Here is a 21,613-nt window from a genome sequence, read left to right as displayed (position 1 = left end):
TAATGAGACCTGCTCAGATGCTCTGACATCTTTAATTTTGCACAGAGCAGATCACACTGATGCACTGCAGAGAGTCAGCAGTAAAATGGTCATGCTCGCTCCGCCCTAGTTTAAAAAAAAAAAAAAAAAAAAAAAAAGGGCATAGAAACACAGCAAAAATGATTATGACTCAGATTTCTGTAAAATCCATTACGTTTGACATGTTGCATCTGTAATGGAATCAAATTCTAAATATGTGTACAAGTATCATAAAAGTCTGACGGAAAGTCTTCACTGCAGTCTGTTCCTGTCCTCTGTGCTGTGTCAGTCTCGTCCTATTAAACAGTTTAAGCCTTCAAGAGCTCTTAAACTCTCCCACTCGAGCTGTTTATCTGTGGAAGTTGGATTAAAACAAACCGCTCTGTCACAGGGTTGTGTATGACAGTAGATCCAAGTAAAAGACAGTAAGAAGTGGGAAGGCCAACTGAAAATCATTCCAGGAGAGGGGGGGGGACAGAAGGGACATGAGCTGAAAAGACTGCAAGACGAGCAAACACAAGGGTGCAGATTAGATAAAGCACAGACCTGTGAATGAAGAAAACTAAACAAGAAAAAGGCAAAGCAAGGAAACTACACTGGCAGAACACAGACAAAGCAAACTAAAAGAAAACTGAACCGCGAGCAAGCTGAGGGAAATGGGAGAACTAAATATGAGCAAGTGTGACAGAACTAAGACATGAACATGAACAGGACCAATGAACCAAAACTAAGACAACTAGAGGAAACATGCTGAAGAAATCTAGACAAGCAAAGAAAGATCACAAGGAAAGAAAGAAAGAAAGACAGTGTGTCCATGCAGAAAACAGTAAGGTAACAAGCTCAAAAGGTGGAAGCAGGAGTAAAAAACAAACCAGAGGAAAACACACACACACACAAGTCTGAACAGACAGCGAAAAGACAAACTGGCAACAGATTCCAAGGGATGAGAGTCAAGTAGAATCAGAAGGCTGTTTGTTCTCTCAGGGAAATACAGTGAGGATCTGACAGGAGGTGACTCTTGCTGGGGGTTTGAATGGACCTGGGACACAGGTGAAAACAATTAGAACTAAATGAAGTGTGTGAAGTTGCCACAATGCACAATGGGAACTAAAGAGGGGCTACAAAATAAAAGCCCGGAACAGGAAGCGAAGCTAAAGGGCCAGATCGAGACACACCGATGGGCCAGTGACATCACAGCATCGGGGGCTGTGTGCTGCCTGTGTGCATCTTACAGTAATCTGTTGCTAGGACGGATGTGTGTTTGACAGTGGTGCTGAGGACAAACATTGACCTTGTTACTTTTGGTTTAGCTTCATGTTTATCCTTTTCCAATAACGTAACATTTTAGAGAGACTTTAGTTTCTGTAGATCATCAGGACATGAAGGGAGCAGAGGATGTTGTCGTGTTACGTTCACAGCTTGTCTTTGTTCTGCAGGCTTTGAATTAACAAACGATACATAAGTCAACTCTGGACACATGTGAAGATGACAGCACCACTTTGGTCACTTATCAAGACAATCATCAACCGGTTTTCAGAACAAAACTCTTTTCTTCTGCAGCTGAGCAGCAGGTCCCAAGGACACAGTTTCCAGTTTTTTCCCATGTAACAAGAATAGCAGAAGATTTCACAGTGTTTCTGGCGACATGTCAGAGGTTTAAATAATTTGTCTTTAGTGTTCATTGAATACACTGGTACAGGTCACAATCACTGAAGTTACAACCAATGTGCCGTTTTCCTGTGCAGACAGACGTGAAAACAAAATTCCCTGAAATAACTTGAAACTGTCAAAGGTTTTTCAAGTAAGAAGTTTTGGGAAATACAATAAATAAAAAGACAACTTTGCTTTTGATTTTTGATTCAACTAAATATTTAAAATAATATAACAAATCAAAATGTCTCAGACAGATTTGATAGATAAGATGGTGAAGTAATTGCACTATAGTGATATTTTAAACCAAATTAGCATCATTTCAATCGTGTGATCCATCATTTAGCCCATTTTATTTAATGAAAAGAAGCCATTGTGTTGTTTGGTTTGGTCTCTGCTGCAATATTTAAAATGTTATGGTGATTAAAATAATCAAAAGTATAGTCAGATCTTTTATTTCTTCCTTTTATTCCTTTCGCCAGTTTCAAGTTATTTCAGGAAAAAAAAAGTCAGTTCTTCTCTTTTTGTGGAAGGGAACCAACTATTTAGTCCACGTCTGCACTAACACTTGTGCATAATCGTGTCCAGTTCCCGAAGCCTCTTTTGTCATTTCCCTCCTTGGAAAAATGCCCTTGCATGCAGGGTATGATGTGTAGAGCTTCCAGTTTGGGTGGAGGGACACAGAGGAAGAACTGCAAGAGGGAGAAGTAACACAGCGCCACCTATAGAGCGAATTGCAGACACTGAAAAGACATCATCCAGGGAGAGGATGTTGTCTCAGCTGTTGTTGAGTGGCGGCTAGTGCTGTGGGAAGTGCGGCGCGAAAACAGCGCTGAGCAACCAAACCCGAGACAGAATCAACTAATGAAGATGTCACCGACTCATCCTGAGCGATTTATTGCAGGCAGTCGTGTCATGTTGAACTCTGCACGCAGATGACTTATAGTTCGACTTACCGGATGGAAAACCAGGTGTACTGGGGGGGGGGAGGAGGAGGGGGTAACATCTGGAAGGGGCCGGTGCGGTGGACGCGGAGCCTGAGGCCAGTTGGAGTTGTGCAGACCTCGCTCTTGCTGGACGTCATAGCTGGCTTCATCATAGCTTCATCATCTTCACTGTTGACTCCATGAACAGCTGAGAGAGAGCGGAGCCAAAAAGTGATTGAGATTGTTCCTCTGACAATCTTGGATGTGGGATTTTCCCTTTGTGTGTGTGAGTGTGTGAGGTCCTGTGTTCACCACAAAGAAGCTTCTGTGCATATTTAAACAGTTTAGGGGACTGGAGGGAACAGAGACCGCGTGAGGTACAATGAGGACACAACCATGCAAGGTGGTACAAATGTGGTGCAGCCATGAACAAAACAAAAAACAAAATCGAAATCTTTTGTATTTCAGGGCTCCTGAGTGGAGGAGAAATTAATAATAATAAAGAAAATACAAATTCAAACAAGGGCTGTGAGCAAATAGCAAAGAGAGGCAGCAACTGAAAGAACAGTGAGCTGTGAGTTCTGTTGATTTCCTTTTGTTGGACTGAAGAATGTGGAAACATCCTCCAGACTGAGAGAGTGTGTGTGTGTGTGTGTGTGTGTGTGTGTGTGTGTGTGTGTGGGTCGAATCAGGACAGCAGCAGCTTCCCTTAGGGTTTGTTTGTTGAAACTAAATAAAGAGGACATGCTGGAGAACACAGAGGGCAGTGTGTGTGTGATTTGACCCAAGAAACTGGCCTCGTAGAAACTCTGAGAAATGCATTTCAGCTGCAGATGTCTGTTAACAGATCAAGAGGGGCCGGAGCTCCTCTGGACAGTGGAGGAATGTGCAGTCAGCGCCCACTGATGGTCTGTAAAAATCCCAAATATGGTGCAGTTGAGATAAATTGGCCCAAATGAAGCAAGAACGGGGGAAGATTCATGATCCATAAGGTCATGATTTGTCTTTAACTTCAGCTTAACTTCACAAAATGGCAGAAACTGTGTCTTCTGATTAGGTAATGAAGGACACACGCACCTCCGATCAATGTGCACAAGCAAAAGTCAACACAGAAGTGCAAACACACCTTCAAATGGAGCCATAGAAAAGCTGAAAGGGCCCAGCTGTTTGTCAGTCGGGAGTCAGGGCTTTACACATTATACCTAAACAAAACCCTGTGAATGTATCCTGCTAACCCCCGCGTGCACGGAAGGTGAAGGTCTCCGCACGGTTGGTTTCAGAATCGGCCGTGCGAGCAAACAGCTGCTGTCCTCCGAGGTGGCTGAAAGCTATGAAGTGGGATCATCAGGACTCTGACTTACTAATGAAGACTTATGGACAGTGACTGACTCATGCCGCCATATTTGTTCTGACAGCCGTCTGCTTGCTGCTTCAGTCTGTTAAAGATCTTGGGAGGGTTCATGTGATGTGTCAATGTTATTACATGTCCCTGATATCAAACCGGCAGTAGTAGAACCAGTGAGTGGAGGCATCTGATTGTCTCCGCTTCAAATATACAAAAAAACCCAAAAAACCCAAAACAACCAACGAGTGAATGTTGTGGATCTTACTTGCCCTAATACTAATGATGTTCAGCCTCACTAGTTAGCTAGTAAGGTCAAACAGGCTTCACGAGGTAACTAGTAAGGTTTTTGGTCTTCTCTAGTTACCTAGTATGCACAACTAGTAAAGTAGTAAGCATTTTGGTTCAGCTAGTAGGACCAAGTTGACCACTAGTGTCCACAAGGTGCACAACTAGTAAGTTTGAGATCAGGCATATGTAACAAATGCTGAGCCAGTGGGGTAGAGGCTGATGTCATCACGGGGTCTCTCTGGAACTGTATCAGTGCACATGGGCTTTGAATGAGGTATCCAGCAACGACATATGGATTTAACAAATATGTCCACATACATTTGGTGACTATACATTTCTCCATTTGCACCACCAGAGGGAGCTGCTGGACTGTTGAAAATGTACAAGTGAGTCAAGGGGTCACTTAAATCAGGGCATAATGAAACCCTATATAATTTGTTCCTACCTTCTAATTTTAGAAATATCCACACGCTCATTTCTTCAGGGGCTTTAGAGAGTGTAATGGAAATGACATTACTATACACAGATGTGCATGATTCCAAAACTATTCGGTTTCATCGAAGCACTGTGCCGAGGTTAAAAAAAGCATAACGTGCGGCAAACGGAATTTTTGGAAAGTGTCTTTAAGTCAAATGTCTTTAAGGATTCACTCAGAAATATATGGACACTTTGCTTTGGAGCTGTTTTGGCTCCAGTGTCAAAATATCCTAAAGTTTCAGTTTTCTTTACATGAAGTTTTAGATGAAGGCTTTTTTTAAATTTTTTTTATTATTTTTACTTGACACTGCCCCTCACAGGGTTCATTAAAAAAATGCCTTTGCTTTTTTGTGCAGTCAGCAAACCAGACCTTAACGTCCAACGTCCCCATCATCCGCATCAATGTTTTGCACTTCATTGCATTCTGCAATGTGTAGATGTCCACATACTTCTGGCCATGTATTTCTGAACGGTGACTCAAGTGTAAAATCACACCAAAGGCACAAATAGAGGACAGCTGTCTATTTTGCACCATAAATTGAACCAGATACATCAAAACTGCTTTAGTTATTAAAATAAGTCTTGCTCTTCTCTATTGTTTCCATTGTCGCCATGAAAATAACTCACGAGTGAATAAAAACAAAGAACCATTGTTTAGTCGACTTGACCTCATTCTCAACATGTTACTGATGAACAACACAGTTTAGAATTGGGAGTCACGCTTTGCCTCAGGCTGCATGGTCATGTTCCCGCCTTTGGTGTAAATGAACTTGGACACAGTTAAAAGACGTGAACCCAGACTCAGGAGCGTTGCCCAACTTTTATTTGTTGTCTGGTGTTGCCATGGAAATGTTGTGCCAGGCTCGGAAAAAAAAAAAAGGCTATGAGCAACACTACAGGTTCTAAACGAACCCATCAGATACAGAGAGGGCTTGGTGTGTGTGAGTATTTGGGGGGTGGGGGTGGGGGTGGGGGTGGGGGGGGGGGGGGGTCAGTGCACTGCTGCTGGAAATTATTTCTCAGCTGCTTTTGCTCTAACTTCATTCTTACGTGTTTTCCATACGCAGCTTCAACTGGTGGTTTCCTGCAGGACACGTGAACGGATCCAGTCACAAAGCATCAACTGTGAATCACACAATTAGATTTGCTATGACTCAATATCATAAGTAAGAAGAAACTAAGTCAACTGCTGTTCATATCTGACTTTCATGGAGAGGCTCACGTTGTTTGGTAATCCAAAAAAAACATCTGCACACTGGATTATATTAAATTTTAATGTGCACAGCATGATATTGTACAGTAAAAGCAAAGAGGGAAAAACATTTCTTATAAAAAAATACCTTTAGAGCTTAAAAAAAAAAAAAAAAAAAAAAAAGCATTTCAAGAAAACAGGTGCTATGATGTTACCACCCCTGTGTGACGACAGCAGGTAGAATGAAAGTGACAGAGTCAAAGCGAGCTTAGTATCTCCCGCACCCCACCCTGCAACATCCCTCCTCCTTAATCTGCCTCTGGGGTGGGAGGCATCAGTCCAGAGTCAAGAAGCAGGGCAGCAGAACATAAAAATAAAAAACAACAGATGGAGACGGGTGCAAAATTCTAACCAGATATCAAATAAAAACGCATTCAAAATCACACACGCCAACTCACATTAGGTTTATTCCAATGCATTAACCTGTGTAAGCACCACAGTGCGATAGAAAAGCTTGAAACTGCACATCTTCAGTGCAAAAGCAACTTTTAGAAAGGAGGAGATTCTCATTAGCGCTATTCACTTATACTTTTTCCACAGATTAGTGCACTGGAATGAGGCCAGAGCTATGAAACACTCACACATATAAGCTATAAAAACAATGACACTGAAATGAACTGTTTTAAATTCTTCATATTCGTAGTGTAGGAGACAATTCCCCGTGGAGCTACGATGATACGCTCAAAAAGCACCAAGCTTCACTGGACAGTCATAGACTTTTGTGTTTAAGTTGGAGGAAAGAAATCACGCTAACATTCTCTGTCACACACTCGGCGGGGAAACCTGCAGTGAAACGCTCGAGGTGGTAAGTGAAGAAAGGAGCTGGTGCGGAAAGCGGAGCGGGCCCAGATGCGGAGCTGCATCTGGGTTTTAGGGGGGTGGTGGTGGTGGTGGGGGGTGTGTGTGTGTGTGTGTGTGTGTGGGGGGGGGGGGTGTGGTGGACGGCGAGCTGCTGGCAAGGTGACGCAGGTGCATGCAGGAATGAGGGTGGGTTCAGTGTGTCAGACTGCTGGAAAGCTGGGCCAACAGGGGGTGGGGGTGTCGGGGGGAGGTTGGCTTTTTTTTTTCACGAGCTGGAGGCAATGTGGGGCAGTGGGAGGGGGCGTCGCCGCACTGTCCGGCTTGTGGGCTCTGTTTCGTTTGTTGCTGAGTCAGATAGAATTTGGCAGCTGCTCTCTCTTTCATCCCGCTTTGACCTTCCTAACCCCAGCATCCCACCATCCCGCCCTGCCCAGAGAATCCAAAACAAAGAGAAAACAAGAGCGAGAGACAACAGCGACCCCAACCCCCCACCCCTCCCCCCACCCACCCAACATCCACTTTTCACATCGATCAGTTGAAGTGAGAAGAATTTGGAACGTCGACATACTCAGCTCAGTTGCCTGCTTGACAAAGTTAACAGTGTGGAATTTAAAAAAAACTACACAAACAAAACGACAACATAGACCCCGGAGAATGAGCGTTTGACTTCCTGTGCCCACCAACACTGGGGGGAGAAAATACAGCTGCTGAAAAAAAGGTGGGCCGCTCATCCCCTGGAAACATTTCAGCTCTGGTTAATCAGAGGTCGGATTTTCCTTTCCCTCCATGCGTGTTTCTCCAGCCCTCCCATCCTCCCCACCCCCCTTTCCATCAATCCTCCTCATCTTTTTTTTTTTTCTTCTTCTTTTTTTTTTTTTTTGGGTGGGGGGGGGGATGCTACACCTCCTTGGTCATGCGGATTCGGATGCTGCTGAGGCACTTGCCCATGGCTTCGTACAGCGGGTCGCAGAAGGTGTGCACGCAGATGGCGTAGGTGCGACTGAGGCAGTGGATCTCGATCAGGTAGCTCTTGAGGCACGGGACAACGGCCCAGATGTGCACGAAGGACAGGATGGCGAAGAAGATGCCCCAGATGAGCGCCAGGGGGATGCCGACCAGCGCCGTCAACAGCCGGTAGCACCAGTACTTGGTGACGGTGAAAGTGGTGAAGCTGGCTTTCCACACACCGTCAAAGCTGTAGGTCCCTGCCGGCTCTGCGATCACGTCCTCAAAGTCCACCTGGAGAAAAAAAAACTGTGAGAACTTGGCACATACACTCATTCTTTATTCGATGGTTAGTTGATACGGATACTCTTTGAATCTTTCCCAGAAACTGATTGACCTATTTGCAAATGAAGGTTATCAATCATCAATGGAAACGACACCATCCCCACACACACGGGACTCATCCCTGCAACCAATCGAACGCCTTCGTTCGTCCTCGGTTATTTTCAGCATTTCACAAGAGTTTAGAAAGCTTTCAAAAGTCTTTCAAAACTTGAGCTCATTATTTCCACATAAATCAGCTGCACTCACGCCAAGCAATGCAGAGATGGAAGATGGGATTTCTGAAGATTTACATCTCCCCTCGCAGTGACTGGTACACAGTCTAACCGCCAGCATCTGCCACGCCCCCCAAAATACTGATTGCTACACACACTGACTGCTTACTGCAAATCAACTCCAGGATTCTTTCTCCCCAGAGTCTTGAAAACATCCATCTCCATTCTGGAGAGACACACACAGATACAGTAGACGAAGAGAAAGAAGAGAGAGATGTCCCCCAAATGGACACACAAATGTGTCGAATTGTCAGCTTTTTGCTTTCATTTTTTTTTTTGTGGGTGAAATGTCGAGCACAGATGAAGCAAATAGAACATCGGTCACTGTGTCACTGATGGATACGTGTAAATTATCAGTTAGGATACAAACCAGCTGCTCAAAGCTTTTACGCGTACTGCTCTAAACACGAAATGGAAAAATCCAGTGGTGCACAGGAAGTTATGCGTTTCACATTTCTGGTTTGCGTGGACTAAACAGAAGGAGCCCGGCGCCATTAGTGTGAGCAGCGATGGTCACCACAGTGAGGTAAACAACAGGACAAGACATCCTGGTGCTGCCTCCAGTGTTTCCTGTCTCCACCTCCCATTAGGGGGAACCGGGACGCTCCACATTGTAAACACATCTCTGGGGTCTGTAATGGGACCAGCTCTGCAAGTAGCTGTTACCTGAGCAGTGCTGTTTAAGGACCAGAGTGAAAAGTGCCAACCTACACACTGTAAACACTCTCCCCTTTCCTCTCCACAGGCGTACGAGCACAGAGTCAATATTTATTTTACAGTCACTTGGTGACTGGGTCTCGTCTAACAGGCCGGTTGGGCTGCTGAGGGCTAATGGCCTCAGTGTCCATAAGTCATGCAGATATTGCCCAGTGTTACACTGACAGTGAAATGGAAAAGTGAAGTGGTTCATTCCTAAGTGAGATACGAACCCTGGTCATCTGGACCCGCTGGGAAACAGTCTACTGTCTCCTGTAAACCCTAATCAGCTAGGTTTCATCTTTTCAAGCTAATATTGCATCTTTGTTAGAGCTTCCAAACAATTTGAAATGAGGAATTGATTGAATTCCACTCAAGTCAGAAACGAAACAAGCAGACCTCCCAGCATGCATTGCTTTAGACTTTAGCCATATGCAGTAATGTGATGCTAACCCTGATGAAGATTAGGGTTGAATTCACAGACACTTGGAATGGATATACCGACTCATCAAAGTATAAATCTGACCATTGATAATTATTGAAAGATGCTGACAAACCTCGTGTTTGTGTTTGAGCTGTACAAATTGCAAATGGCTGCTTCGGTATTTCTTTTGTTGCTGAAAATCCTTTCAGAATCGTACTTTTTACTCTTACTTTGACTCTTCCGACGTGCGATTTCGACCTTGCATCATGCTTCAATTATCATGGTATTTGATACGATACGCACAGCTCTGTGTGGAAGTATTTGTACTGTTTCTTGCACAAAATGGTTCAGCAGGTTTTAAGTCGGATCTTTTTACTCTCAGCAGCAGCAGCAGCAGCAGCAGCAGCAGCAGCAGCATAACGCATCTCTCACAGAAAAGAGCTGAAGGAGTCCTCTACAGCATTAGAACATACGTCTGACTGCAGCCACAAAACCAGAGTGGAGTCCATTTGGTTTTTCCACAGCTACAAATTTTAAAGTGAACTCACTCTGTGCCAGTTTCCAAAAGTTTGATTGAGGCTAAATGAGAAGCTTCAGGTCTATTTTCTCTCCAGCTTTTTTGGAGCTCTAAACACGGTTCTGTTACGCAACATTAGGAGGAAATTTTGCCATTAAATGTTCGGTCTATAATGCAAACAAGCCTCGAACTCAATCACTTTTATGTGCTGTATAAATAACAGTAAGGACCCCTGATGAAAAGAAATTCATTTGTGATGACTAAATACGAGCACGAACAATAAAACTCTGCAGAAGCTGAGTTACACTGAGTCAAAGTGCGATTCTTTGGCGTCGTGTCAGAGGTTTGATGTGAAACAAGGGAGTCAGCAAAGTAAATAAGGCGATGTTCTATTTCCAGGGCGCTGTCTTCAGTAGACAAAGTAGGTCCATGGGGGAGAAGATCAGATCGTGATACATGGTTTGACAGCTTCTTCGGTTCGGTTGCTGACAGGCACCAGAGACAAGACCAACAGCTGCAGGCCAAACTTTAAATTCAGCTTGTTTTGCACCGAAAGAAGTTCAAACACAAGTGCACTTTTGATTCACAAGTCATCTTCAAAACAACTTGTTCGAGGTTGCCTGTGTACTCTATGTAATGATACATTAACCCATTTTGAATTTTGCGTGACCTTTAAATGGAAGCAAATCCCACTGCAATGATTTGGGAACGATTTTTCCTTGGTGTCTCAACCCACAGGGGGGGAGTGTAAAGTTGTTTAGTTCTGATAAACGGCCCAGAAGCCAACAAAGTGGACACATGACTTTCTCACAGGACTGAACTCTGGAAACTTTGATCCACCGTCAACCAATCACAGGCTTGGTAGCTGCAGAGGGAGTATTCCATTCCTTTTCATTTGACCTTCAGGAGTTTGAATCTGCTGCTGCTGCTGCTGGAGCTCCAACTTCTCACAACTCCCTCTCAAACATTTTCTCCAGTGGAGGCACTGCACTGACCCCTCCCATCTCTGCTATATAAAGACCCACGGCTTCTCCAGAGGAGGAAAAAAAGAAAAAAAAAACGCTCTTTGCCGGGCTGACTCCACATGCATGCCTGTAATGGAACTTGTTTGATGTGGCCAGGTGATTGAGGCCAGCTGCAGCTGAAACGCTTGTATTCCTTTGATTATGTAGTGAGTGTGTGTGTATACGTGCATCCAGTCCACGGGCCTTCACGCACACTATATGCGCATTCGCGTGTGAGTGCTGCATATGGATGCATGTATGTCGTCACGTTGGATTACAGTAAGAGGCTTGCTGGAAGGGAATCCCTGCCTGTGCACACCAAACACACGCTTCCACTTGGCAGAACTGTTGCTCTGACCTCAAAGCATCTCAGAGCGGCTGTTTGGGAGTTTACAGCCAAACTCGGTTCCCATCAGAAGTAAAACCAGCACATTTAGAGTCAGCGAGGCAAACGCAAAGTTTGACAATGAATCAGAGATTCCAACCCCTGTAACAAACACAAAGTCCGCATCCAAGTTTCAAATCTTTTAACAGCTTCTGCAGACAGTGCGTGTGATTTCACAGCATTTCACCAGCGGTCGGTTGATTAGAGAGGGGCGGGACATTCATTCTGAGACCGCAAGGAGAGTCTGACTCACTGTCACAATGCAGGAGAGGGTTTGGGTTGGGAGGGAGAGAGAAGAAGAAAGTGGTGGACGAAGTAGAGACAGAAGGAGAAAAGCAGAAAAGTGGAGAATGAAGATCATTTGCTAACAAAATGTCTCTAGTTAAGTTCAGTCTGACCCTCGGAAACCAGGCTTCACTTCTCTACAGTCATTAAATCTTCTTTATTCTATGTTCGCGTGTCAATGCTGGAAGAATCGTCAGCCATACACACGTTTTTGTCCTCAGATTTTCCAAACCTACCTTCTTACCCCGAAAAAGACACAGATATGAAATGATTACGTGCAGCAGCATGAAAATCTTTCAGATGTTTCACAGATCAAAGGCCTAAATGAACACTGAGTTTGATTCTATGTGAAAGTTTGATATTGGCATCCGGTGCAAAACTGTATTTAACATGTCAGTCTGTTCACATTAGACATATGTTATGTTTTTTGAGGTATGTAGTAACTTTGGCAACAGTTTCCATCAAAGCTTCTCTTGGCTTGAATCTTTCCACCCAAAAACTCAATGTCAGCATGACAGACTGAAAAGCCACCTATGGATGTTTGTTCCCTCAACGCAACTGCAGGCATGTAGGGAGGAGGAGGTACAAGTGGAGCAGAGCCAGGAACGAAGGGAGGAGAGATAAGGAGAAGTGAGGGATATCCCCTCTAACCAACCACCTACTTGGGTGTTTCCCTGTTTTAACAAGGCAAACTTGAAGCTTTTCAGGGAGCTGACTCTTCCAGTCCCACGCTGCGACACGTTTGACCCCAACTCCGATGTAAAAACCTGCCCCAGCTTGAGGGCGGCTCAAGCGGCTGCTGCTCCCCGCTACAAAAAAACGCGGTCGCGTCAGGTGGTTGAAGCAGCGCATCTAGTCTGCGGCTACAAACTCCGTCTCCCTGCTACGCCTTTAAACAAAACAAACAGCCCGTGTTTACGCCGTCGAGTCGCTCTCTGATGGAAAGAATTCTCTTTCCTGAAAGCAAGGCGTGTGATACAAGGACTATGGGAAACGTGCGTTCCAACAACAGGAAATTCTTAATCTTTCCTCTGTTGGAGCGATGGATTTCAAACGCGCTGCTTAGACAGACGCACGGCTCTTTCCACATGCAGACTTGTCACTGTGTCGCCTCAGTGAGCTTAGATTTCTCTCCAAAACCTCTTCCTAATAGGGGAAAGTTACCGAGAGGCTACACTGCCTAAACCACTCTGCGCAACTGTGCGCAAAAGAACCGTGTGCGCCTCTGATGCGCACCGTCGCACTTAGCCCTGGTTTGACAGGTTTTAGAGTTGAATTCTCTTCACTGTCAAAGTCCAAAGAGAAGTGATGTGTACACGCTGCGGCAGATACACTGCGTTGGTTTATTACTGTATAAAGAAAGCTCACAAACACTACACTAAAGTGTTAAGTCGCACAAGTTTGACTCACCTTGACGACGTCGTCGTTTATGTGTTTGGGATCCCGGTTTACCAGGTCGATCTCTTTCGTGTGGACGTCATCAAACGTCTTCTCGTTCAGACTGTCGTTTTCCATGGCTTTGTTGTTGGGTTTGTAAATGTTCCCTTGTTTTCGGATGAACGGTGAATGCAGAAACTCCTGTCAGGAACCGAGGGAGGAAGAAAAAGCCGAAAGTTAGGAGGAGTAGGAGGGACAGTGTGCAGCGCGCTCAAAGGGGAGAGAGACTGGAGCTGCGAGTTGCCAGGGATGGGTTTAAATTGATAGAAAGTAAAGCACCACACCCCTTCATCCAGCCGCAAGGGGTCCCCACCACCCAGACGTCCAACATCCCGACCTGACGTTGGCCTGTGAGCACGGCAGCGTTTTTAAACATAATGCGTAAAAGCCGCATGTTCCAAACGTTAAGTCTTTTGTTCGGACATTTTATTTGGACCTTTTTTTGATTAGATGCTGGGAGCGAATCGCATTAATACGCTGCCTTGTAAAAATAGGTTCGCAGTTAATGTAAAATTGTTATGGTTTCATTTTTCCATCGCTTTAGAAACTGTGCGTAATGATCCTCACGTCTCCGCAGTGTTCTTCTCTCTTTTGTGAATCTTTTTAGCACATTCTGACTTACACTCAGCCCCATGGGCTCATTTATTAGTGCTAAAGCACGTGCGTATTGTGTGACTGAAACGGTAGATGAGTAAAAGTGCGTGCGTGTGTGTTTTTGCTGTCTCCGCGTGTACGAAAACTCCGAGAGCTCGTGCGTAAAAAGCAACAATTTGTTGCTTTGGTAATAAGAGGTTTAGCCGGTAAAAGCTCACCCCCCCTGCTAATGCACTGACTGAATACCCCCCCCCCCCCCACACACACACACACACATTCTCCTACTTGGTGTGTGTGAGGCGTTCGGGATCGCGCGTCAGAACTAAAGATAATGATTGAGACGCGTCGCGCTGGAAAAACAGCAAAATGTCCTTCGTTAATGCAAATTGTGAGACTTAATAATCATCCCCCCAAATAAAGAAAAAAATAAAATAATGTGTGTCAACTAAAAGGTGTAGCAGCTGTGGAGGAGAGTCATACTGTACCTCCTCTGTTTCGCCGTCCTTTAGTCCTCCTGTCATGCTGTCCTCAGGTTAGAGAGAGATGAGAGCGGTGAAAGAGACAAGAGGACAAAGTAGGAAGCCGAGTGAGAGGCGTGGAGACAAACTGAGAGGACCGGGGCTCCTCTCGGGGACCCGTAGTGATCTAATTCCTGCCCTTTTTTTTCTGTGAACGTGAGTGGAATTTAATGCCAGAGCTGTGAGGGAAACCTCCGGACTTTCCTCTGATCCCGCACAGCGCCTCTTCCCAGCCCCCGGGACTCACCTGTGAGCCGCGGAGAGACAGGACAGGGGAGCCACAGTGTTACCTGCCCGGCTGCAAGGGAGGGTGACGTGGTCTAACGCTCAAAAGAGTTGTTGTAACTTGCGTGGAATTGCTTAATTTGCGGATGGAGGCAGAGGATAAAACCCCTTTTTGTTCAATGAAATGTGGGCGTTTATTTAGCGATGTCAAAGGTGTGGACGGCTGCCATCGCTGGGAGCAACGGTTAAAGTGCAAAGACGAGGCAACAGACGCCTTCACTGATATCGAACCAGCTTCTTTTGCTTCTAGTCTGGGTGATAAATGTTCATACACTTCATTAAACGTCCCACCGACTTCCCTATATTAAAATATCTCACTACTTCTAGTCGGAAAACGCCTCCGGATGACATCACGTGAAAGAAACCTAACTAACATTTTAACCCATGTAGTTGATGCACCCTCAGCTTTCCAAAGCTGGGAATCCTGGTCACTCGGGTCTGTTTACATTCTTGTATCAGCTTCCGCCTCGACTGACAGCAGACACACTCAAAAAACACTTTATTTACTGAGCAGTGAGTGGAACAAGGCATTTGTGCTATTTGTTTCCCTTTTTTTTTTCTCTTTTCTTCTTGTGACTTTGGCTCAGTTCTTCCTAACAGAAATGAAAGTCACTGCGTTGAGCATGTTGAGCATCCTGGATTTCCAAATTTAGAAAGAAATGGCCACTGCGCTTTTCCAAGAGCTGAAAAGAGGTGTGTCGTGCAGCAGCTGTGCAAGTTGTTTTTGATTCCTTTACCTTTGCCCTCTTTGTTTTAAATAGCCAGCACAAAACCTTAGCTCTGAAAAGCTGCAAACTGCAACAATCCGTGAGCCCTCTCACATATATTTGCCACGTTATTCACATTCACAAAACCAATTATAGAAAAACAAGAAATAGTTTACTGATTTACTTGAAATAACCACATGATATTTGGAACTACAGTCCATCCTGAGGTCTTCACCATCCCAGCACAACACACGTGGGGGAGAGGCACTTTGAAATTTGAATATACTGCACACGTCTAAGAGCAGTAAACAGGTTCTGAAACATGCGATTGTGTCCCAGTGCCTGCGGCGTTTTCAGTCACAGTTCACGCTCAACATCTGGATGACCTTTTTTGACCTTGCAAAACAACTGTTATCAACAAGCGTGGAATACACCTTACAGGGTCCGTGCGGCACAATGGTGAGAAGTCTAACGATGACAGGTGCGCAGAGGTGATGAACCAAACACAGGATAAACACAGAATGGTTATGGCTCCCGTTTGTGCTAATCACAGATGCTACAGGCAGCTGAACGCGTCCTCGTCTGGAATCACCGTGTAATCATAAAAGTCTGAAGCCCGTCAGAATCAATAAGGGAGTGTTGCTGCCTGATATGAGCATCTTTAGATGGTCCTCTCAGCTTCGGGATTACTTTTTTGTAATGGCATGTTTGGGAGCTGCTGTGGTTTTTGACTAACTTGCACTTGTTTCCTGCAGGACCTTATGTGAAGACATCTGTTAATGAAACCCCATCCAGACACATTCAAATGTGACTTAAGTTCATTTGCAATAAAAAACAAATGCCATTGTTTAGTTTTAGGGTGGGCTGTGAGGGGCTGGCTGCATCGCTGTAATGCAAGGCAGGTGAATGTGCAAACCAACCCCCTTTTTCAACTCACTTTGGCAACAGGAGTCACCGACAGAATGTAGACTTGTTTTTCAGTTGACCTCGGTGACCTTGTGAACTGTAGGTGTGGATGCAATGCGGGAATTATTGGCTTGGTCTATAAGAGGTTGTGCAAGAAATTCTCGACTCAGAGACCAAAGGAAGTCAGTGTAAAGGGAAAGTGCATCAGGGTAATGCTGTTTCAGAGGTCGTATGGACTATGGAAGACCCCAAACCCCAAGAAACGTGTTGCTGAGTGACTAGTCTGTGTGACAACTTAATGGAGTGGAACAGATACAGATGTGCTGCGCAGGCCTGCAGGTCCGCCAGCGACGCCTCAGGTCATGTTCCATCGATCCACAGCTCGTCTTTGTATAGGAAAGAGCCTTATGCAACCTCGGCAAAGTGATTTACGAGACACTTTTGGCATTCAGCTGCATATCCCAGCCACACTCATCTCCCATGACAGACAGAAGAAGCCACACAAAGAGAAATTACCTTGAGAAAAAAAAAGAGCTTTATTTGGGGCCTAATGAAGAAAACATTTGACTTGTTGAAGCAAATGAGTTTGGTTCCAATAAGAATATGTCCACAGTCGCAGCAAAGCAACTGTTAAAGAAAAAACCAAAGACATTTTTTTTACTGACAGCAATAGACATGAAACAAAGCTTTGTAGAGCTGAGGTTGTTTAGTGCTACATGCTCTTGCTGAGGAGAGAAAAAGCTTTAGACTCACACCTGTGTCTTTCACTATTGCACAACCCTACGTCCAATTTGCTCTGGGAGTCGTAAAACAAAATAAATAAAAAAATCAGCTGGCAACTTGTCAGCAGTCTAACATCAGTGAATGGATTTTTAAAAAAAAAACTGTGACAGGGCTGCTGGGCTTCAGTCATCACTTAGAACCATAACTGTTTTAAGACTGTCTGTCTGTCCGTCCACCTGTACATCCACCCGTCCGTCCGTCTGCTGACCCCGTGTGAGCTTGCGGTGCAGGCCTGAGCAGAATAGCCCATCGAGCTGGAAGAGGACACACATGGAAGGTTTCTGGGGAAGTGTATGATTCCTTTATAGTTGTCTTGGGCCAATTTTAGTGGCTTCTGGGGGCCACTGACTGGAAACCAGATTGGTTGGTGGGGTGGGGTGGGGGGGGCACCACTGCACACAACAATTAGCCACTGGCCTCAAACCAATGTGTGAATCCAAACTCCATTTGAACAGAAACGGGAGAGTGCTAAAGTCGCCCTGTGTCTACTGGAGCCGTGTTTGCTGTGACCTGGCGATAATATGTTAGAGGTTGTGTATAAGTACTTCTGCACTCGAATGAATGAACGGAGCTTTAAATGGCGATGTTGTGTTTTGATGGCTAACAGTGATACCAATAATTAAAGACGGGAGCAGTAATGTGTTTTTGGAAAGTAAAGCATGTGTCATTGTTGCCACGCGTCATTGGGGGTTTACAAGCGAGCACCTGACAGCAGCTCCACAGCACACTCCCCCTCTCTCTCCCCCCCTCTCTCTCTCTCTCTTTCTCAGAAGTGTTGCAGGCATGTACCTAAACCTCAACTTTATCAAACCCCCTGAAAACAAACACACAAACAAACACCCCCCCCCCCCCCCCCCCCCCCCCCCTACCCGAACCATCCTTCTGGCTGTAGAAATATACCAAATGTCAGCCCACTAACTACTGTAGCAGTGTTGTAGCCAACGACAAGCACGTCTGCATGAAATACGAATGTACCGGAGTCTCAGCACAGACCAGGGCGTCAGCAAATTGTCCCCAATGCACCATGAGATCACCACAAAGACACAATAAGCTTGCAAATGTGCAAAAAGCTGCATCTTAGCAATTAGCTCGTCTTCATTTAACACATTCAATTTGTATTCTTTGAAATATATACAACATATATATATATAGAGAGAGAGAGAAAGCAGAAATATTTCACCTCGCAGCAAGTCAGCAGTGCAGTATGTTAATGATCACACATCTCTCTAAGCAACATAGGAATGACAGGAATGTTTCTTTTGTCACAATCAGCAAAACAACTCAATTTTGTGTGTGGCGTCCATGAGCTACTTATAAAGCCTCAAACTGCAAAAACGTTTGTCAGAACCACTCATGCTGTATTGTGCACTGTATTATAACCACTGACAACGGCCGGGGAAAAATTTGTTGGCTTGCAGGTGAAGTTAAATCCAGGTATCGAGCCTCAAAAAGTGAAATATTTACTGCAGGCTGGTATATTCTCGTTTTAACACAGTGTGTGTGGTGATGCTACATGTACAGATATTCAGATATTCTTCTGAACTTAAGTTTAAAATCATTTCATTCTACAGCTGTAACTTGTTTGCACAGGATTTCACGTTTAACTTTATAAGGAGCTCATGTGGTCCACAACAGGTGCCGTTCGCCGCTTTGTCTTTGACGCCAGTCTGTCCTACATTTCGGTCTCCTCGGGGACAGAGCGGTGTCTGCATCAGTTTTGCACAGTCTCCACCTGGATGGAGGCCAGGCTCTTTCCCATGCTGTGGAACAGAGGCGAGATGAACATGTCCGTCAGACTCCTCCACACTATCTGGAAGGATGGTAAGAGCATCATGAAGCTCTGGATCACGGGCATCACCAACCTGAAAGGACAAGGTCAAAGCCAAAACCATAAAGCCCTCAGTACGTTCTTCCTCTTTTTATTTCAAACTGAAGACAAACGCTCTGATCTACTGCACAGGAGTTTTCATAAAACCTTTATTTTGCGTTTCATCCCAGCCCACGACTTTATTTTCACATTTTGTTTGTGGGTCTAATATGCTCAGTCCATTCTGCAAATTTCCAATTTTTCATCCACATTTGATAGAAACCAAATCTATATTTGGCTGTTTCTGTACAGGCTCCAAATTCACACATTTTAGGAATGTTTCTATTTGTCCAAAGTGAACATTCCCTTCAAAATAGCTTGTCTGTTCCCTTAAAATCAGAGCAAAAACTGCCAGGCCTCTTGCCTCGCTCATCAATACTGATAAGAAGCCACCACTACCCTATTTATCTGTACTTCGGCTCGTCCAGAGAGAAACAGTGGGGTAGAGGGTCCTGCAGGAACCAATTCACTGATGTTGCTTTGTTTTGGTAAACAGGGAAAATTGATTCCACGGATCCAAACATAACATAAGAGTTCACATGTTGGCTGGCAACTAAGTTCCTAACTGAGTTTTAATGTTAAAGCCGCGTCCCCTCTCTGTAATGTCCTCTCCTCACATTCCAGACATATCGACCTGCTCAGACGCACCACTCAGTCCTCAATCCATAGATGTCCCAAGGTGGTGTACAAACATGCAGCTGAAGGAATCATTTGGAGCTTGTGACCTCACCTATAGGTGAAAGGCCATGTGAAAGAAACTCTACAACACTCTGCATCTGAAGAACGTCCCATTCTGGTCCCAAAAATAGGCCTGAATAGCTGCTGGACTGCCAGCACTCTGGCAAAGGGCAGGGGGGGGGGCGTTTTTTTTTTTTATTTTTCCACTACTAGTGAAACTCAACATTACTCCCAACTTTCCACAGAGAGCTTATTCCTGGGCATCAAACGTTACTTTGTGCTGATAAAGGGCTAATGTATGTGCACAAACCTGGGGGCACTCGGTAAATCTCCCCCTGAGCGAATGGATGGCAACGCAGTGACACAGTGAACCAAACAAATGCTTGAAAGCAAATGGCCAGAATGCTCCAATGTGACATCACATGGGATTTTAACTGTAAAAAGGGCGTTTTTGTAATGAGGCAGAACAAGAAGCAATGTTCCTTTTCATGTTCTCCACAGGGATTTCAGCTGTTTTTGGTGCAGAAACCAGGCTTTTAACTAATAATCATCATATTTTAATAGATGTTGATATCATCATAATGGAAGAAGTCTCTTGCTTCTGGTATGATGGGTTTACTGAAACAAGAACTTAGAATGTTCCATTGTTATTCATTCCCGGTATAGTATTTATGTCCCATGACATTCACATGAAAATTCTGATTCTTGATCATTAAGTGGAGACTAAAACAGCGAAGGGGTTTCATACCAGATGTGGATGCAGCTGAGCAGCCCGAAGAGCAGGCCGAGGATGAACGCCATGGGCACGGCCAGCAGCGCGGTCAGCAGGCGGTAAAAGATGAATTTGACCAGCTCGAAGGCGGCGTGGCTTCCAATCCACACTTTGTCGAAGCTGTGCGAGGAGCTGGGCTCCGCGATGACATCTTCAAAGCCAATCTGTCACATCACACAGCACCAGGGAAAGAACAGGTTTCAAAATGAGCACACACACATACACACACACACACACACGAGCCACTGGCAGAAAGGTGCGCGCGGCTTCCAGGTGTTCACGGTGCGGGTCAGTAAAGGCGCAGCGTAAACTGTGAAAACCCTGAGGTGAACGTGGTTGTAACCTCTGCTTGATCAAGTTATCAGCCGCTTCCGTCTTGAGTTTCACGCTCAAAGCAGAATTCCAAACAAAGTCCTGACTTTACCTTTAAGTGCGCGTTGATGTCGCCTGGATCTCGGTCCGGCTCCGCAGAATACACCTTCCCCTTCTTCGACAGAATGGGCTCGATCGACCTGTTGAACTCATCTTCGCCCATAATGACTCTGGTGTCCGATTTCTCCTTCTCCAGACCCATGGTGTCAGGCGAACGGCGCGGCTGCTGATGGTGCGCTGCGCGCTCTGAGCCGGACGGAGCGGCACCCCGCCCCGTATGGAAAGCAGCGCCGCGTGGGGCCGAGGAGACACAACAAGCTCAAAGCGACTTCCCGTCGATCACTGCAGCCGTGCACTTAGGACTGAGGCTGCTGTGTGAGCTGAGGGCTGTCAGTTCGGGAGCCACGGAGACCCCGGGGCCTCACAGGGGTTAATGGCAGCTCAGTGCACCAGCCCTCTACAACCATGTGACTGAGCTCGGTTAGTACAGCGGAGCCCGCGGGGCATTTTTGTCTTTTTACAACTGAAAGAACCACGTTTTGGAACAATAACACCACTTTAAACCTGATTATGTCTTTGGACTTTCACAGCACTTTGAAACTCAAAGGTCTGGTTAATATGGATGCTTCAAGGTGTTCGGCTGATTTGCCACAAATGTTCTCTTTGGTCCGTGTCGATTTATTGCTCTGTGGCTGTTTCACGCCCTGAATGCACCAACCAGCCAACATTGTTAGAATAACTGCAGTTCTTCTGGTGTCTAAACAGGAACCACAACAGGAAGACTGATAAAGGTTGATCTCATGGCAACATGTGTGCAGGGATGGATTACAGAACGGGCTTTACAGGGGAAATGATGAGAAGATGCAAAAAAAAAAATAAAAAAAAATAAAACATATGTAAATGATCTAAAAACACACATAAATCGACATCTTACAACAGGTGCAAAATGAGCAGAAAAGAAGGGGTGGGGGGCTTTTCTCCTGACTGTGCCCATGGGCCTATTTTCTTAGAATTGGTTCATGCATATACGTTGATGATATTTGTGCACATAGTAAAGCATTATT

At 45.1% G+C, this 21,613-nt stretch overlaps 2 protein-coding genes across 2 annotated transcripts; both read right to left on the bottom strand.

The window, feature by feature from the left end:
• Nucleotides 1-5,683: 5,683 nt before the first annotated feature.
• On the bottom strand, nt 5,684-14,654 carry cav1 (caveolin 1). The gene is made up of 3 exons (XM_067493196.1): nt 14,147-14,654; nt 13,041-13,208; nt 5,684-7,996 (listed from the first exon to the last, which is right to left on the bottom strand). Exons 1-3 carry the CDS (start codon nt 14,180-14,182, stop codon nt 7,655-7,657), a joined length of 546 nt encoding a protein of 181 aa, XP_067349297.1. The 5' UTR covers nt 14,183-14,654; the 3' UTR covers nt 5,684-7,654.
• A 1,935-nt stretch (nt 14,655-16,589) lies between these two features.
• Nucleotides 16,590-20,985, bottom strand: cav2 (caveolin 2). The gene is made up of 3 exons (XM_067493197.1): nt 20,602-20,985; nt 20,154-20,341; nt 16,590-18,722 (listed from the first exon to the last, which is right to left on the bottom strand). The coding sequence occupies exons 1-3, from the start codon at nt 20,749-20,751 to the stop codon at nt 18,572-18,574; spliced, it is 489 nt and encodes a 162-aa protein (XP_067349298.1). The 5' UTR covers nt 20,752-20,985; the 3' UTR covers nt 16,590-18,571.
• Between the last annotated feature and the right edge of the window lie 628 nt (nt 20,986-21,613).

This window comes from Channa argus, chromosome 23, assembly GCF_033026475.1.
Source record: "Channa argus isolate prfri chromosome 23, Channa argus male v1.0, whole genome shotgun sequence".
NCBI lineage: Eukaryota > Metazoa > Chordata > Actinopteri > Anabantiformes > Channidae > Channa > Channa argus.
The sequence above is the reverse complement of the archived record's forward strand: the minus strand, read 5'-3'. Positions and strand labels throughout refer to the sequence as shown.